The 18,328-nt window shown below is 50.6% G+C and overlaps 1 protein-coding gene across 1 annotated transcript in view; it reads left to right on the top strand.

Moving 5' to 3' along the window:
* EHD4 (EH domain containing 4) overlaps positions 1-17,790 on the top strand; it is a 70,754-nt gene extending 52,964 nt beyond the window's left edge. Inside the window, exons 5-6 of the mRNA XM_069461204.1 lie at positions 8,373-8,537; positions 15,399-17,790. Of these exons, the coding sequence (XP_069317305.1) occupies positions 8,373-8,537; positions 15,399-15,935 (702 nt within the window). The 3' untranslated portion in view covers positions 15,936-17,790. The remainder of the gene's footprint in view (positions 1-8,372; positions 8,538-15,398) is intronic.
* Positions 17,791-18,328: the final 538 nt, after the last annotated feature.

Raw genomic sequence — 18,328 nt, forward strand, 5'->3', positions numbered from 1 at the left:
GATGGGAGTGTAACCAGCCAAACCTGAGACAGGTGGTGTTGGCAGGACCAGCACGGTGCTGAGAGGCCACCACTAGTCACCATGCACCTAAAGCACAGAGCCCAGTGTCACTGCCTGGATCCAGAGGAGCCCTGGGGGAAAGGGTGCTGGTTTGGGGTCACCCCCTGTCCCCATTCTGATTGTAGCCCAGGCGCAGGCATGCTGTGGCTGTAACTGCCCCGCCTGGTAGCTGAGCCTTTCCACAGCTTGGAGTGTGGGCCCAGTGGGGTGAGTGGTAGTCTGTGACCTCCCTCAAATAGCGACATCAATTCTGTCACATCTCTGAAGAGAGAGAAAAGCATGCCATTCCTCCAAGAGAAAGCATAGGAAAAAGATGATTCTTTAAAAAATATTTGTGTGTTTCATAAAATCATTGTCGTCTATTGCTGGAAGTGCCTCTAGAGTTTATCTAGTCCCAGTGAAATTCAATGTAAATTCCCAGGCCCTGCCCCAGAGCTTCTGATTTTGGGGGCAGGGGGCAGTATATGCATGGCCATACGTGCACATGCATCTGTGTAAATGCACACATGTGTGTATGTATGTAAAGCTTCCCGGGTGGTTCTGATGGTCAGCAGTGTTTGGAATCCAGAGGTCTGTGCTGCTCCCTAATTTTACAAGGACAAGATAGGATAAGGGATGTCTCCAGGGTCACCTAATCCATTAGTGATAAAGGCAGGACTAAAAGTCAGGCCTCCTGGCTCTCAGGCCAGCCTTCTGCTTTGGGCCCCATCACTGCAGCTAGCACCGGTCCTCAGGCCTGAATCTCCAGAGCCACTGGTCCTGGTCAGGGGATCTGGACCCTCCCTTTGTCTTCTGGTGGCCAAGAACCACTTCCTGTCCCACATCCTCTTGCCCCGCAGTGAGTGGTTTCTGGCCTGGCCCTGGGGCCCAGCAGGTCGGCCTTCTGGTCACCACCACTTGGCCACCTTTGGTTGACACAAGCTCACACCCTGGGCCAGGGCTGGGAGCCTCGGCTGGTGGAGAGGAGAGGCTCAGAAGCCCCCGTTACGGAATGCTGAGGTGTGGATGCTGTGCTGTGGGCGCTCTGAAGAGGGTGACTGAGGGCCTGGAGGGGAGAGGCAGGAAGGGCTTCCCTGAGGGCGACCGCCGAGAGGAGGACGAGCCTTCCGACTTCCTTGCTGCTGCTCAGCAGGCTGCCTTCGTGCCTGTGCGCTCACACAACAGCATCTCCTAGGCCAGAAGGACGCCTCTCTGCCTGCCCTGTGTCCCAGTGCCACGCACACTCCCCGTCCCTCCACTCACACTTGTCGCACGGTGCTCGTGTGAGTCACCTTTCTTTATCCTTTCTTCCTGGTGCGAGCAGCTTCCTTCCCGGAACTACGAGCCACTTTTGTTCCGGTCCTGCAAGGCAGTCGTGCTGACTAGTTTGTACATCCACTTATGTGCTGCACTCCTGGGGTGGTTTCTCCCTTGCGCTTGTCCTAATGCTTGGTGGCAGGAAGTCTGTTTTTGCCCATTCAGGGACCAACCCCCTCCTCTCCAGCTGGTAGGGCTGAGTTTAACCTTCAGGGTTACATGACACCCCACATTATTTATAACCAAAGCTGGTAACTCATGTCATAGCCTTTGTAGTTTTCTATTTTGTTGTTGTTGTTGTTGTTGTTACTTTTAGAGATAGGGTCTCACTATGTTGCCCAGGCTAGGCTCAAACTGCTAGGCTCAAGTGATCCTCCCACCTCAGCCTCATGAGTTGCTGGGATTACAGGTGCAAGCCACTGTACCTAGCCACATCCTAGTTTCTGATGTCTAGGCAGCCATCTACCTCTTGGGGCCTGCTCCCAGCTCTTCTGCTAGTAATTTGCATCATTAAAGCAAACTTGATCCACATCTTTTTTTTTTTTTTTTTAAGGGACAAGTCTCACTATGTTGCCCAGGCTAGTCTTGCGCTCCAGGGCTTAAGCTGTCCTCCCACCTCAACCTCCCAAGTAGCTAGGACTACAGGCATGAGCCACTATACCTGGCTCTCCTTTGCAGATTTTAAGATTTTTTTTTTTTTTAACTATTTGTAAATGCTCATGGACATTTTTAATTTACCAGTCATTGCTGAAGGCTTAGTGACTCAAGATGCTGCTGTATTTAGTCCCGTGAGTAAATAAGGATCAAAAATCTTGCTGGAAATGTCAAGCGCCATAACCCATAGACCTGCCTGCCATGCCTGAGAGTTAGGCCCTCCGAGCAGCCAGCGTGGTCTAGGCCTCCAGAGGCACAGAACACTGCTCTGTGTCTGACACTGAATAATGAAAACCCTTGTGTGGATGCGGGCAGTGGGGGACGGTCAAACTTGCTGAGCTTACTTATAGGAAAAAGCTTGTATTTTTTTTTCCTCCTAAGAATAGTATCTGGCTTGTTCCTTTTCACAAAGGAAAATGTTTGAAACACAGATATGTGCAGACCAGGCTTCTCAGTGCCAGTTGCTACTGGGGCAGTACCATGCTGAGAAGCAGGAACAGGAAACGGAGTCTAGCTGGGTAAGAAGCAGAGCTCAGCACAGTGGCGTAGCCACTAGCTGATGACATGCGCTGTGTACCATCTGCAATTTTATGTTCCATTTATGAACTTGATTTCGCTTAAATGGACAAGGAGTCACCAGAGTTTTTCACCTTTGGAGTGTTTATATTTTCTAAAAATATTTTGATACTATATATTAATCAATCTTTCTTTTGATTCAGTTTTCCTTTTCCTCATCAACAGTGTTCAAGAGCTATGCAGTTTGCATTACAGGTGTTGTTTTGTTTGATAACTACACAAAGCCTGGCATTTTAATCTTCATTTCACACATGAGGGGACTGAAGCTCAGAAAGGTGAAATAACATCCCCAAGGTTTCACCGCCTGTAAGTTGCAAAATATAGACTCAACCACCCCATCATTCTGACTCCTGGGTCCAGAAGGCATTCATCTGCAATCCTGAATGGACAGCATCTATAATACCTCCTTACTTACGTCCTTGCTTTCTGCATTAATCTGTTGTTCTGTTTATTGTATACAATTCTCCAGCCACAGAAACCCCACAAAGCTTAGGTTTTTCAAACTGGCATTTTGAAAACATGCAAAGGATAAGTTTTCAGATGTCAGCTAAGAAGTGTCAGATCTGAGCTGGGTTGTGGTGTCTATTTATAGAACATAATTAAGCAGAATTCGTGGCCCATCCAGATAAAGCAAGTGCGTCATCGTTTTAATCAAACTCAAGGTGTTATCATAAAGATGACATTTTAATAACATGAAAAATAGATACTCTTACCAAAGAGCTCTTGAAATTTAATGATTTCCCTACTTTATCTGGGTTTTTTGTTTGTTTGTTTGTTTCCACAACTCTCTATTTCAAGGAACAGGAAACCCTTAGAGTGGGCTTTTGGTTAGCCTCACAGATCACATCTGACGACATCAGTGGACATCCTTCTGGAAAGACTGTTCACACCTGAGACTCTCATCAAGGTTCATTTCATGATCCTTTAGAGCAAGCTATTTTGAGGAAGCCCCAAAAAGTGTTTAGAAAATATAATTTAATTTTATTCAGCTATAACGAAAATAACCAAATTAAAGAAATCAGACTCATACAAATCTCAAACGGTACTATTTATGAGCTAAAAGAACAAAAGTAAGAAGTGAGGCAACCCCACCCTTCAGAAGCACATTGCCCAAGAATAGGAAAAGTTCCCACCCCTTTGGAGATCTTTGCTCAACAAAAAATGAGGCAACATTTGAGGAAGAAATAAGTAAAATGAAGAAAGAAAAGGAGAGGTCGGGGATTTTCAGGGTTCATTATAGTTCTGTTTCATCTTCACAACATATTCTCCTCCTGGTCACATGTGGCGTGCAGAGCCTGGCCTTCCTGTCTGTCTGCACTGTCACATCTTCCCGTGGAGAAATTAGGCATTGTGGTGTTCACCAAATGGATGCCGGCCAAGGTGTGTGCGAATCATCGTACAGTAGGTGACGATCACCTTAATGCCTCGTCCAGAGTGGGGCTTTAAAAATAGCTCAGTCGGCCCTGCACTATTGTGGGTGTGTGTCAGTGCCGGAGCCCATATATGGAAGCCTGTCTCTTTGAAGGTCAACCTCAAATGACTGTGTGGGCCCCCTCAAGTCCCCTTTAAGGCTGCTCGGAATCACATGTGCCATTAGAGCCAGTTTTAATCCGAACAGAATAACAAAGGCCTGCAGGAGTAGGAACAAGGCAGCTGCTTTTCTCTGCCTGTCACGGCCTCACACTCTTACTGCCCCATGGCTTCACCTTTTGGGTCTCTGATTTTTAACTGAATTGTTTTGTATCATCATAAACCCACTTTTTAAATGTGCTGATCTCCTGGTTTTAGATGCTCTCTGCAAGTTTCTAGCTGGGCTTACAAAGCCACAGGTCTCCAATAGGTTGTGATCAGTTTGCAGCTGAGGGTGGCACGGTGTGTAACCATGCGATCCCACCCTGCCTTCTCTTGAACTGCTGCCCAGTGTCCACATTCCACGAAGGTTCCCGGTCGATCATAAGCTTCCACCACTCGCTGCCTGGGGCTGCCCTCCAAGCGCAGAGTGGAGATAGCATATATCACTCCTCAGTACATGCTTCTCAGTCCTGGAGATACACGCACGCACACGCACATGTCACCGGATACATTAATGGGATTCGTGTCAGAGTGTGTATGTGAACTTTATATGAATTCATATGCATGTACAGGGAAGGACATCCCTTTCTTCCCATTGACTTTATGAGCCCAGAGAAAAATTGTGATTTTGTCATTTTGATCCATTTGATTTACACCCACTCATCGCCATTAGCTGACTTGGGGCTTTTCCAATTTTATAGAAGGAAAAGGATGAATTGAACAAGGTAAGAAAGTTCAAAAGCCCCCACTGGTCAGTGTTGAATAACATTGTGAACTAAACACTTGGGACCCAAATTCATCATATTACTATTCAAATATAGAGAGTTTATTAATTATTCGGTAAGGACTAAGTAGCCAGGCACCTTCTCTGTCACGACCCCTGCAGCTGTCAGGCTTTGGCCGTTAGTTAATAAGAACAAGTAACATTTATACTCCTCCTCCTAGTGGGCAAAGTCCATTCAAATGCACAATCTCTGTCATTCCCACAGCAACACCTCTGTGAGATGAATGTTGTCCTTTCCATTTGTGGCTGAGCAGGCTGAGACGGGGACCCCTGGGGGCCTGAGCCTGGTCTTCTAGCGCTGGGTCTCCTCCCCATTCTCTTCCTCTCCTCCTCTTCTCAATTAGTTTGCTCTCCTTACAAAGAACAAAAGGTCTCCAGTGTTTCCACCTCCTTCCACAGGGACAACTGCCAGGTCTGGCCCCCGCCCGGTATTATTTGGAGACATCCTTGACACATAAGGGCAGGAGTGAGCTTTTGAAGCTGACCATGGATTTTAGCCATCAAGCTGTCCCCTCTGTTTACCAAGTGCCTTTAGAAAATGCCAGGCCGTCTTTATCCGCACTCCTATGCAGTGACCTTCCAACACTTCCCGGTGAATGGGGGACCATCAGAAGTCAAAGCTCAGATCAAAACTGTCCGAACTGTTGTTCTGTAGGATGCAGTTCATTTTGAATTCCACGTTTTCCACAACTTCAGTAAGATTTGTAATTCATACCCAGAGAAAGTAATGAATTCTATAAGAGCAGGAATGAGGCCGTTGGATGAGAGTACCAACTCTGGATCTCCTAATTAGCTGCGTGACCTCGAGCGAGTCATATGAATTCCTGGAACCCGGATTTAAATTAGATAGAGGGGGTCCCTTCCATATTCAATACTCCACTATTTGGAGAATTGTACTTTACCTCTTAACTTGACGAACTTCTTAAAGGCAGGGTCCATGCATAGATGACCCTGGGTTATTATCTTAGGATGTCACAGGAAGGGCAGGAGTGGGGTGGACATGCAGAGCCAGAGTGACAGGAGACTTATGCAGAACAGGCCAGTGGAACTTCCTAGAAGTGGAGTTTGGATCTGAGAGCTGCCTGCAGCAGGAGCAGGTCACCTGAGAGTCATGACTCAGGTAGCCCCAGGCTGGTGGAAGGAGGAGGGTGGAGACCTAGCACATCTGCCCCAAGGTTTGTCAGGGCAGTGGAGGCCAGGTGTCCAACGGCGGGCCATTAGCCAGCAGCCCCAGTCATCAGCCAGTAAACACCACGAGGTCTAAGATGAGGCAGCCAGTGCCAGTCAGTGGGTGGAGGGGTGTGGCAGGTGCACGTCACCTGAGTTCAACCCAGGTAAAGTAGGCCCCGGGCACCAAGGAGTGTTCAGGAACAGGGTGCCCATCCTAGGACTGGGGACTGGGTGGACAATCAGCTGGAATGAGGAACAGGAGCTAAGCCTTCCCTGAGCACAGCCTGGCAGCTGCTGCAGGCCTGGGCTCTGGTGGGGGTGGAGTCTCAGTAAGAAGCCCTTGTGTGGGGGAGACCGAGTGGCTGTGGGGCTTCCTGTTTCCTCTGGGGCTGGCTCTAGAGCAGGGCAGGCCTGGGCACAGAAGGGAGAGGTATCCACGGGCCCAGGCCAGAGGTCCAGGAAAGCCAAGGCCTAGGAAATGATACAAGGACAACTGATGGGCAGCTGGCTCTCCCCGGTTGAGCCTGGCAGCGCCAGCTGTCCCCGAGCCCTACCACCACCGAGCCAGGCATTCACTGTCCAAACCAAAGGAATTGCCATCATACCACTCATTCATCAGCTCCTCAGAAATGTGGGTAAACCCCAGAATTCTAAATGAAGGACTCCCAAGCTTTGGATTTTTCTAGTTATCTCAAAGAATCTTAGAAATATATCAAGTTGTTTGCATTTGAAAAATAAGTTTGCTGGTGTCAGAAAAGTTTAGAATCATCTCTCCAAATCTATATTCTTAGCCAGGGGTCCCCAACCTTTTTGGCACCAGGGATTGGTTTCACAGAAGACAAGTTTCCATGGATTGGCGGGGCAGAGCGTAGGCAGCGATGCCAGCAATGGAAGTGGCTCTAGCCGCTGTAAATACCGATGGAGCTTCACTTGCTCCTCGCTTGCCTGCCGCCCACCTCCTGCTGTGTGGCCAGTTCCTAAGTTCCATGGAAGACAATTTTTCTACAGATCAGGGTTGGGGGTGGGGGGACGCAGAGCTCAGGTGGGCATGCCAGGCCCGGTTCCCAGCAGGCCATGGACTGGTACCAGGCCGCTGCCCGGGGGTTAGGGACCGCAGCTCTTAGCAGTAGCCAGGCGCACACAGTGTGTGCTTATGTTAAACTGACCTTTGTACGGGTGGAAAGTTAGCCTTGCTTGGTCTGAGCGTGCCAGCATGTGCATCACGTACTCACGTTAGTGTTCAAATCCTAGCAAAAGCTTTTGGCTGTGCCCAGTGTGTGTCCGTACACAGAGGCCCTCAGCGGAGCTACGGCATGTATCTGCTTACCCCCTTTATTTAATTTCCATTCTTCCACAAGATTATAGAAGTCTGTTTTCTTTAATAGGATTTTCCATAGCTACATAGTCATTTTCTTTTTATAATCACTGTTCTGTTTTTCATCCTTTCTTATTTTAGTTATTTACTTGACTTCTAAATTACTCTGTACAATTCAGGATATACAAAGAGAACTTTTGTAATGAACATTTCTCAATGTCCTGAAGTTGGAAACCAGCAGAAGAGTGGAAATGTCAAGCAAAGTGTGACACAGGCCAAACAGAGCTCTCCCAGTGGGATTCACCCCCCTTGGTGACAGCCCCCTGGCCACCTGTCCCCCACTGCCGTGGTCAGGGTTTCTGGGGCTTCCTCCTCAGGCCCCTGGGGCTGCTGTCCCAGAGGGAGCCTCTGCCACGCAGCCTGGTCCCAGGCAGCTGGTCTTGTGCAGAAATGACCTTAGTGCCATCTGTAGAGATCTCAGGGTCTACACTGTCCACAGGAAGGTTATGGAGAGTCTCATCTCTTTGTTCACTGAGCATGGATTTCTGTGTAGATCAGCCATTTCTAGCAGCCTCCAGTTTAATGTCCTGCTGTTCCCGGGCACCAGTCCTGGTGAAGCTTTTTCTTGGGCCTCCTGGTTAATCACCAGAACTAAGAGCTTTCGCATCCAGGCCCACCCACACCACTCACTCCTACACACACTCCAGAACTGCCACCCAGAGGCGTGGCAGAACCGTAAGCCATAGCATTTCCCCATGTCTGGCCCATGTTCCACCCCCTTAGACAGCTCCGCTCTGCCCAGGTGCTCCCCTCCTCCTGCACCTGAGGGCCGTGGTTCTGTGCGGGTGCCTGTCGTGTGTCAGATGCATATAAAATACCATCATGTTTGTTCCTTCTCTGGTGCGGTTCTAAGTGACACGTCTCACCTGACATATACCCCTGCAGGTACACGCCTACATCATCAGCCACCTAAAGAAGGAGATGCCAAGCGTATTTGGAAAGGAAAATAAGAAGAGGGAGCTTATCAGCAGGTTACCAGAAATCTACGTTCAGCTGCAACGAGAACACCAGATTTCTGCAGGGGACTTCCCCGAGGTCAAGGCAATGCAGGTATGGGGAGCCTGTTACGGCGTCACGGGCAGAGGGTGGAGATGCAGTGCCCCGGTGTCTGGCAAGCTGCTGGGGACACAGTAGGGCCTGTGGTTTAGGATCAAAGAGAAAACAGTGAATGCGTCTTCCTAATGGTCATGTGTGACAATAGGCTGTGAATAAAGCAGAAATTTTCTGCCTTCTGAAATGTGGAAACAAAAGAGGATGCGTAGCAAAAGGTAACTGAAATGAAGCTCACATGAGAAAGTCAGGTGAGCAGCCCTCTTAGGCTGTGTTCAGGAAGGCTGGTTTGATGTTGGGGTGACAGCTGTTTCTCAGAATCCTAGCACCTTACGGGAATCAGTGCTGGGAGCGGCCTTGAAGGTCACCAGGGGCAGCGTCCTCAAGCCCTGCCCGCCCTGCACGGTGGGATTCTGTGCTCAGGCGGCCTTGCAGCTGCAGGCTCGAGGGCTGCCTCAGGGCCGTGGGGCTCTGCGGACGTGGCTGGACTGGGCCAGACACAGTGAAGATTTTGCTTGAAGGATGGCGTTGGGCAGCCTTTGGCCTGAATTCAGGGCCTCCCTTGAGCTATGCCTGGGCGGCCCCAGCTGAGCATGCGTGGGTGCTACATTCGGCCACCCAGGCCTGAGCAGTGTGTCCACCGCCCTGTGCTGATGTTAGATGAGCGTGTCCTCCCGGGCAAGGCCCCCATCTGGCTTCTGTGTAGACAGTCCTCACCCAGCCAGGCTGACCATCTTATTGTGCAGTGTAAGAACCAACCCATCTTCACGGGGGGGCCACAGTTCTCTGTAAAGTGACACAAACTCAGATGCCTGCATCTACCGGCTGGTAAGGTGAAGCAGCCCGGGCAGAAGGAACCACGTCACCTGCTCTGGTTACCTTCTGTCTTTCCACATTCAATTGAGAGGTGCTTCCAAGAGATGTCTCTCCAGGGGAGGACACGATTCTGTAGGTGTGATGGGAATTTGCGAGGACTCCCTTGTGGGACAGAGGGGAGCGTGCAGGAGCCCTGTTCAGCCCCGTTTGTGATGCCCTGTGGGCCTGGGTAGGTCAAGAGAAGCCAGAAATCTGGATTTATAAAATCGCCTGGTTTTCAGATTTTGGCTCAGACTTTCAAAAAATACCACATAGGCCACACAAAGCGCAGCTGCATGCTGGCTGCTCGCTGAGACCACTGGTTACCGTCTTCTGCCCTGGGCCACAGAGTGACAGCACTGAAGTCATTGCAGCCTACAAACTGCAAGCAGGTGCGGCCGGAGGCAGGAGGAGGACAGGCGAAAGAGGAGGAGAAGGCAGGGAGACGGGAAGGTCAGGCAGCCGAGGCAAGGTCAGCAGGCAGCCGGAGGGGAAGTTTAGATCCTGAGGGTTTTTAATGTAAGCTTTATGGAAATTACACACTAATGCAGGAGTGGGTTATTCTTACCGTTTTGATGACAGCTCTTGATGCCAAGGTGCAGGGTGAATGCGTCTGGTATATACAATCTGGTTAATATCATTTAGCTGTATTTATTTAAGAATAAATATAGAAATGGCCAGGCACGGTGGCTCATGCCTGTAATCCTAGCACTCTGAAAGGCCCAGGCACGAGAATCACTTGAGCTTAGGAGTTCAAGACCAGCCTGAGCAAGAATGAGACGGGTCTCTACAAAAAATAGAAAAATTAGCTGGGCGTGGTGGCCCACACCTGTGGTCCCAGCTACTTGGGAGGCTGAGGGAGGAGGATCTCTTGAGCCCAGGAGTTTGAGGTCGCAGTGAGCTATAATAGTGCCATTGCACTCTACCCTGCGAGACTCTGTCTCAAAAGAAACAAAGAATAAATATGGAAATGTCATTTTTTCTTCCAGCAATGAAATAGGCATTCCTGTGCTCGGGGGATGAATGGGGTGTGTTCTGGTCATGCGATGGCTGACTGGAGGGCTGTCGTGGCTTCTTGGAGCAGCCTCCCTGAGCAAGTCCCCCATTCACACCCATGGGTCAGGCCTTGCACCCCATGGCCAAACCGTAAAACAGCTGTTTCCTCGTACCCTTCAGATATTTCAGAAGGGAACTCGGTGTCCTGACTTAAATGCAGGTTATGAAGAAATACGCAGCCCGTGCTGTGCCCAGCGGGGGCCTTGTGGAGTTGCCACAGTGCCCTGCCCACGGGGATGCTGCTCCCGAGACCTGGGGCTCCACTAAGCCCTCCCGTACGGGGCCTCTCCTGCCAGGCCCCTGCGAGCCCCTGTAACACAGGGAGCATACAGGACCAGAGCTACTCCTGAGTTGGCCTGGGCCTGGCCATGTCGGAGAATACCCAGGCCCGTTAGGGCTGGGGCAGAGGAGAGCGAGGTCTCAGGAGCACTGCAGCCCATTCTGCTGGAGGGCATGGGGAGGGCCCGGGCCTTTGTGAAGAAGCCCTGGGTTCAGGCCCTACACCAGGCACATAGCACTTTCAGGGGACACCTGGGTGCCCTAGGACAGGGAGCACGGGGTCCCACCTGACAGGGGCCCTGTTCATTTGTGCTCATATTTATTCATTCACCCAAGGAACATTCATTAAGCCTGCTATAGTCAGGCACTGATCTAGGCCCCTGGAATAAATCGACAAACAAAAATGAACAAACAGGTAGAAATAATTCAGTCTTTGCCACTATACCTGTGGCTGACAATGAAGGTTTTAACAGTGACCCTATTGTCAGGACACATGCTCCTTGTTACAGTCCAAACACTGTTGTGCTTCAGAGTAATTAATCAAATTGCTTAACGTCTCTCTTCCTCGAGACTGTAACTCCGTGAGATCAGTGACCCGTGCCCTGTTCTCTGCCATCTCCCCACACCCAGGGTGTCGCAGGTGCTCCGTGGATACATGCTGAGGGAATGAGTAAGTCAGTAGAAGTTCGTGCCATGGCGGGCTCTCGGGTACTGAGTCTCTCAGGCCCCGACCCAGCCCTGATGCCCAGGGCCTACGGACCAGGGTTTCCAGAGCAGACCCTGGAAGTGCAGGAACAGTCCTCCTTGGGAGGCCCGCTGGGTCCCAGTCACATCCTCCAGGCCCCTCAGAGAGTCCCCAGGGAACAAGGCGGCCTGGAGCCCGTGGGCAGTGCTCACTGTCACACGATACTTCAGGCTAGTTTGCTGACACCCCGGAGGCATTGGGGGGCCTGGGGGTGGGTTAGGGCCCCTGCCGTCCCTGAGCCTGTTGAAAGTCGAACACCCCCTACCACATGGGCTCACCTCACTTCCACTGCGTCTGGGACAGAAGTAGGGGGAGCATAAGCTTAGAGATGACCATGTTATGATCTTCGCACCTATCAGGGCCACGCAGAGGGCTCACTGATGCCAGCTTCGGGTTTCTGTCCTCCCTGCTCTCTCCCAAGCTGGTCAGGGTGACACTCAGCCATAGCAATGAGAAAAACGTGTTTCGAAGCTTTTCCCCGTGCTAGGACAGGCCCTGCGGCCTGCTCATGAGGCTGCCTGTATCTGCCCTGTGCCCTTCTGGGAGGGAATCTGACTCACACAGCACAGGTGTGTCGATACCGCAAGTGAGCAGAGCACTAGAAAGTCCCCTCTATTGCCAACTCAGTTGTCCTCCTACTGGAGGGAGAATTTGGACCCCACAGCTGACGAGTTGACAGCATTTCAACAGCAGAGGGCAGCAGAGACGGCGCCATCTGCTCAGATCCTCGCGTGGGCTTGAAAACCGCTACTGCTCAATGCTGGCCTGGCGTGGACAGGGGTAGCCTGGCCAGAGACTGGGCTGGGCACTGACCTTTGTCTCTAGAGAGGAAGTGGTTCCAGGATCCCGGGCGTGGTGGATACAATTGCTGATGGGGAAGTCTGTAAATTCCCCAGTGTGTATTCATCCCAATAACAAGAATTGTTTTGGACCTACCCAGGGGGAACAGGGATGACAGTGGTTTAACAGGTACCCCCAGTCCCTGGTCAGGGCTGTGGGGGACCACAGGGATGAGAGTGGAGGACTTATTCCCTAGGTGCCCCCAGGCCAGGAATAGCTGCTGCAAATATGTGGCCATTCCCCCCAAATATGTGTTCTATAGGTTTGTGGTCCGAATCCACATCCCCCGCAGGCTGCAGGGAAGTTTGGGCAGGCAGTGCCTCCTGCTTGGCCAGACACAGGGGTGCTCTGTGTGTGTCGGAGCACAGACTCATTCATGAGGAAATAGGGTAGGTGTCTTTGCGCCCCGGGGAATCCAGACTTGCATGCCCAGCCACACAGAGGTTGTTGTGGGGGTCGCCTGCTCCTCCACCTGCTGGGCTTCCTCTTTTCGGTCCCCGTGACTGAGACATTGGCAGCAGGAGCCCAAAATGCAGCCCACGTTGATTAGTGCTGATGTGGGGGGTGACGTGCTGGTGACTGTGATCTGCTAGTGAGGGTGAAGGACACGGAAACCAGAACTCACTTGAGAGCCCAGGCCTGCTCCACCCCACTGCTGTGAGCTGAGCACGGGCCGCGTGCTGGGTTTCTGCCCGGCTCCGCCTGGTTTGACGGCCGCAGAGTTTGCTGCCTAGAAAGTGTTGGACGCCCTTCTCTAGAGGAATGTCAGTCTGCTTAGCTTCAGCTCTGTCCCACCACCATCTAAAGCTCTGGCCTCCACTTCCGAATATCAGCACAGAATTCCTGCCCTGCCACACACCCTAGAGACCACAATGTTGATTCTCTGTGGGAAATAACCTACACATCCAGCTACAGGGGACAGGGTAAATGAATGGCCCAGCTATACAGTTCAGTATTATGTAGCTATTAAAAATAAGGTTTTGGGTCAGGCACGGTGGCTCATGCCTGTAATCCTAGCACTCTGGGAGGCCAAGGTAGGAGGATCGCTTGTAGCCAGGAATTCAAGACCAGCCTGAGCAAGAATGAGACCCTGTCTGTACAAAAAATGGAAAAGTATGGCGCATGATGGTACGCGCCTATAGTCCCAGCTACTCGGGAGGCTAAGGTAGGAGTATCCCTTAAGCCCAGGAGTTTGAGGTTGCAGTGAGCTGTGATGATGCCATGGCACTCTAGCCCATGTAACATAGCAAGACTCTGTCTCTAAAAAAAAAAAAATAATAAGGTTATGTAAGAATTATCATGGAAAGATGTGACACATTGTTTCTTAAAAACACAGGTTGTTTAATTGTGTAGTATTATCTCAGTTAAAGAGTGTGTGTGTCTGTAAAAATGGCTAGAAATGTATGCCCAAATACGGTAGCAGGGCTTATTGCTGGCTGGTGGGATTGTAAGTTATTTTAAATTTTTATTTTTGCTTATCAGGGTTTTTTTTAATTTTTTACAATAAAAGCATGATGTTTATGATAGCACCAAGTTTGGGTTGGGGGTGTTGTTTGTTTGTTTGTTTGTTTTCCCCTAACAGCCTGTCACTTTGCTTCTGTCCAAAACAATCAGGCCTGACTTTTCCTCAAGAATCTCCCTGCCTCATCTCCAGAAAACTGAGTGGCTTGTCCTTAGCCCCCTCTAGAATTGTCCATACAGAGTTCATATAAAAACTGCCATACCTGGGATAGTTCTGCATTTATTTGGTAAAATTGCCATTGAAGACATTTTTCATTAGGTTTGAAGCCCCTCATGTAAAGCCCCAGGTAACTCGCACAGTTCAGGGCCAGAGAAAGTTTGTCTCTTGCAATGAGGTACTTCCTCTCCTCGGACAGCGAGAGCTGTGTACAGCACTGAGACGCTGAGTGTCCCCAAGGACCCCCCCCATCCCCCACCAAAGCCCATCTGTGCTTACAGGGAGTCGCTTTCCCTAACCTGAGCCATCTGCTGTGATGTCTCCTTTCCTCTTCCTTTTAATGACTTCCTTTGTAATGACTTTCTTACACTTCATGTTATCCTTTTCGCACTATAAGTCCCCTTTTAAATTTTTATTTTATTTTTCTTTCTAGTCACTGACTTGAGCTCAAGGTTACATCCTTTTTGAAAGCAGGCAGGAACTAAATAATTGGAGTGTCCTTCCTCTATTATAACATAAGCTCCTTTTAAGCAGGAACTATGGCTTTTCATATTTATGTCCCCAGGCCCTAGAACAGGGTCTGAAGCATAGCAAATGACCAATAAAGTTGGGTGGGTGGGTGGATGGGTGGATGAAGGATGGATGGATGGGTGGGTGGATGAAGGATGGATGGGTGGGTGGGTGGATGAAGGATGGATGGATGAATAAAGGATGGATGGATAGATAGCTTCAGTGCTTCTGGTCAGGCCATGCCTTGGTGGGGCTGTTCCTATATGGTTTCTAACTTGAGTAGCCTCCTGGGCTCATTCATAAGAGGTTAGAGCCAGTGGGAAGGTACCTAAACCACATTTTTTAGCTGATCCAAAAACAAAGTCCTTAACTAATTGTTTTACCTAGATGTGGTCCCTCTGTCACAGCTCCACGTTCCGGCACAGAGAGCATTAGCCAAGGGCCAGGAGACAGGGGCTCTAGTCTCGACTCCGCCGGGATGCCCCATGCAGCTCTCTGTACAGCACGTTCAATACCTGCCCCTCCGCACTCCCAGGATCATTGTGAAGGTCACCTGAAGTGTGTAGTACAACCACTTTGAGAGAGAGAATGCTAATTCCCTAGAGTATTTAAAAAGGCAGGTGAAAGAGGGTTTCTCAGAGTCCTCGGGGGTTGCTGTCCCTTGTGTGGCCACCAGCAGAGATTGGCTACTGTAGAAAAAAGCACATTGCACCCCACGCAGCTTGTTTCTTGTTCCAGAAAACCACTCCTGTATCTGGTGAGTGTGGGTGTGGGGACCCCCCTATACACAGAGCTCTGGAGTAGCGTGGTGGGAGGGAGAATTAATCTCCCCCGCCGTGCCTGCCTGCTTCCTCCCGAGGGAGAGCACGTGACCAAGCCTGTGCTTTCCCCTCTGCAGGAGCAGCTTGAGAACTACGACTTCACCAAATTCCACTCACTGAAGCCCAAGCTGATCGAGGCCGTGGACAACATGCTGAGCAGCAAGATCTCGTCCCTGATGAACCTCATCAGCCAGGAGGAGATGAGCGTGCCCACGCAGCTCGTGCAGGGCGGCGCCTTCGACGGCACCGCCGAGGGCCCCTTCAACCACGGCTACGGGGAGGGCGCCAAGGAGGGCGCCGACGAGGAGGAGTGGGTCGTGGCCAAGGACAAGCCCGTCTACGACGAGCTCTTCTACACTCTGTCGCCTGTCAACGGCAAGATATCGGGCGTCAACGCCAAGAAGGAGATGGTGACCTCCAAGCTGCCCAACAGCGTCCTGGGCAAGATCTGGAAGCTGGCCGACTGTGACTGCGACGGCATGCTGGACGACGAGGAGTTCGCGCTGGCCAAGCACCTCATCAAGATCAAGCTCGACGGCTACGAGCTGCCCAACAGCCTGCCCCCCCACCTCGTGCCCCCCTCTCACAGGAAGTCCCTGCCGAAGGCCGACTGAGAGCAGGCCGCAGAACGGGGCGGGCACGGCAGGGGAATCGGGACCTGGGCCGAGGCCTGCTCTGCCACTGACTCACTGAATGGCCTTGGGCAAGGCACTGCCCTCTCCATGCCTCGGTTTCCCCATCTGTAGAATGGGGAGGGCAGACACTGGACACTAGATGAGGTCCTTTCACCTTCAAAATTCCCCGAGTTTCTATTAAATATTAGGGGGCCAAGGATGGGTCAGGAGATTAAAGGGTTCAGAAGAAAGGGACGTTGCCCAAAGATTCTCAGGAGCCTGGAGAAGCACATGGAGGACGGGGTTTGGCAGAATCCCAGGAACCTTGGGGAGTGAGCTGGGGGCTCCCTGGGCTGTTTGTCATCACGAATGACTTCTGGAACACCTGTCTGTCCCTCAGAGGGCACCGGGGGGGGGGGGGGGGCAGCAAAGATGATCTTATTTATTTTCTGCTATATTTAGAGTGGTAAAAAAAAAAATAGAGAGTTTCTTGCTTTCTCCAGACTGTCTCCCAAAGAGAAGACCAGTGCCCCAGGTCTGGGAGGAGGGTGCGCTATGTCTGTGCCTGTCCCTTCTGCGGGCCCCAGCAGAGCTGGCAGCCAGGCCCAGGAGCGCATCTGTCCCAGCTCCCACTGACCAGATGACCAGCCCTCCCTCCTGAGGCCTTCCCAGTAAAGCTGTATTTGATTGGGAATTCGGAACTCACAACCATTTTTAACCCCTGGCAAGACTTCCACTTTGCCTTTCAAGCCATGTTGCAGTCTAAAGATTAACTTTTCTCACTGCTTTGTCCAATAAGTAGTGGCGAAGTCTGTATACTTAAACTACAGTAAGGTAAAGAGGTGGCTCTCCTCAGTCATCGCCTAGTGTGGCCCTGGCCCTCAACCATTGAACGTCCCCAAGGCTCCTCGTAAGAAGGCAGGATTTAAAGTCAGTGAAAACCTGTCTTGGTGTGTGCGGTGTCCTGGGCCCTGTGGACACAGGTGGGTGAGAGGCCAACCCTGCCCCGGGCTGGTGAGCAACAAAGATCGATCTGCCAGAGTTAGACATAGTTTTTGTAGAAAACAGGTATTTATGATTTCCAGTGTTTTTTGTTTTGTTTTTTTCTTACAGGATAAAAGTCTTTATACAGAAACAAAGTGGAATCTTTCATATAAAACCTTTTCCTCGAAGGCTCCGTGGTTCGTACCATGAATGCCTGGCACGACGCAGGATTTGGGTGCCCACCTTTGCACTGGCTCTGAGTGTGCCTTCCCCAGCTCCCCGAGGACACCTGTGTGGGCCGCTCACTCCCATGCCTGTGTCAGGTGCCAGTGGTTCATTCTTCCCACCCTCCCTGCTCTGTGGCACCAGCGCAGGGAGGCGGGTACCTGTCACCCTTATTTATGCAATGAGAGAGACACAAAACAGCAATGGCCGCATGGCATGGGCCCTGCTGACACCAGAAATAAATGAAATCAGAACAGTCCCCCTGAACTTTCTAAAAAACATAATTTTTTTCTTGTCACCTACCTGCGGTGACATCAAGGCCAGAGCTGCAGATTTAAGAGCAAATATTGATGGGGGAAGCATTTATACCCAGCTGCCAACCCTTACACTCCCTAGCTTACTATCTAAATAATTTAGTTTTAAGAGAAGTAAATGCATAATGTGGTTTTTATAGCCCTAATGAGAACTTTTGATTAAACACAGAAAAGAAACACAATCCCAGTACTGTAATATGAGCAGAGAGTTCTGTGAACACACATGGACCGCCCAAGTCTGTGAGCACAGTGGGGACCACCAGAGGGTAAGATGAGGAGGAGAAGAGAGAGCTCTTTTGTCCAAAGGCTTAGAGATGCCAGTGAGGGCTGATTTTCCATTCAGAATCATCTTGCTTCTTAAACTCTGCTCAGTTGTCATATAGAAACATAAATTTATATAAATATATGTCATGTGAGTATTTTTTAAATTTATCAATGTGTACATATGTAGATATGGCCAAGCTTTGTTTATAGAGACATATAGGAGCACTTTTCTTAGGGGGCAGCAGTCTGAGGTTTCTGGTTTCTCCATGGAAGGAACCTTCTCAGGGCATCGTGATCTCCCTGCCCCACACCCTCAGATGCAGAGACATCTGGAAGATGATCCTCTGCTGGGACTTGGTGATGTTCTCAGGGGGGCGGGAGGGGAGGAAATAAGGAAATTACGTGTTGGCTTTTCTTAATATCCTCTCTTACAACACCAAGTCATTTATCATGAAAAGTTCACCAGGAAGGAAAACACTAGAAAACATCAGGGATGGTGACCAAGCGAGGACTCGTATCTTCCCAGGACGGCACAAAGTTCCTTGAGTCTGTGTCCAAACTGCCAGTTCTCCTAAGCAGCAGGGCCTTGGGGCCACCCCCGGGGTC

Source organism: Eulemur rufifrons, chromosome 2 (genome assembly GCF_041146395.1).
Source record: "Eulemur rufifrons isolate Redbay chromosome 2, OSU_ERuf_1, whole genome shotgun sequence".
Classification (NCBI taxonomy): domain Eukaryota; kingdom Metazoa; phylum Chordata; class Mammalia; order Primates; family Lemuridae; genus Eulemur; species Eulemur rufifrons.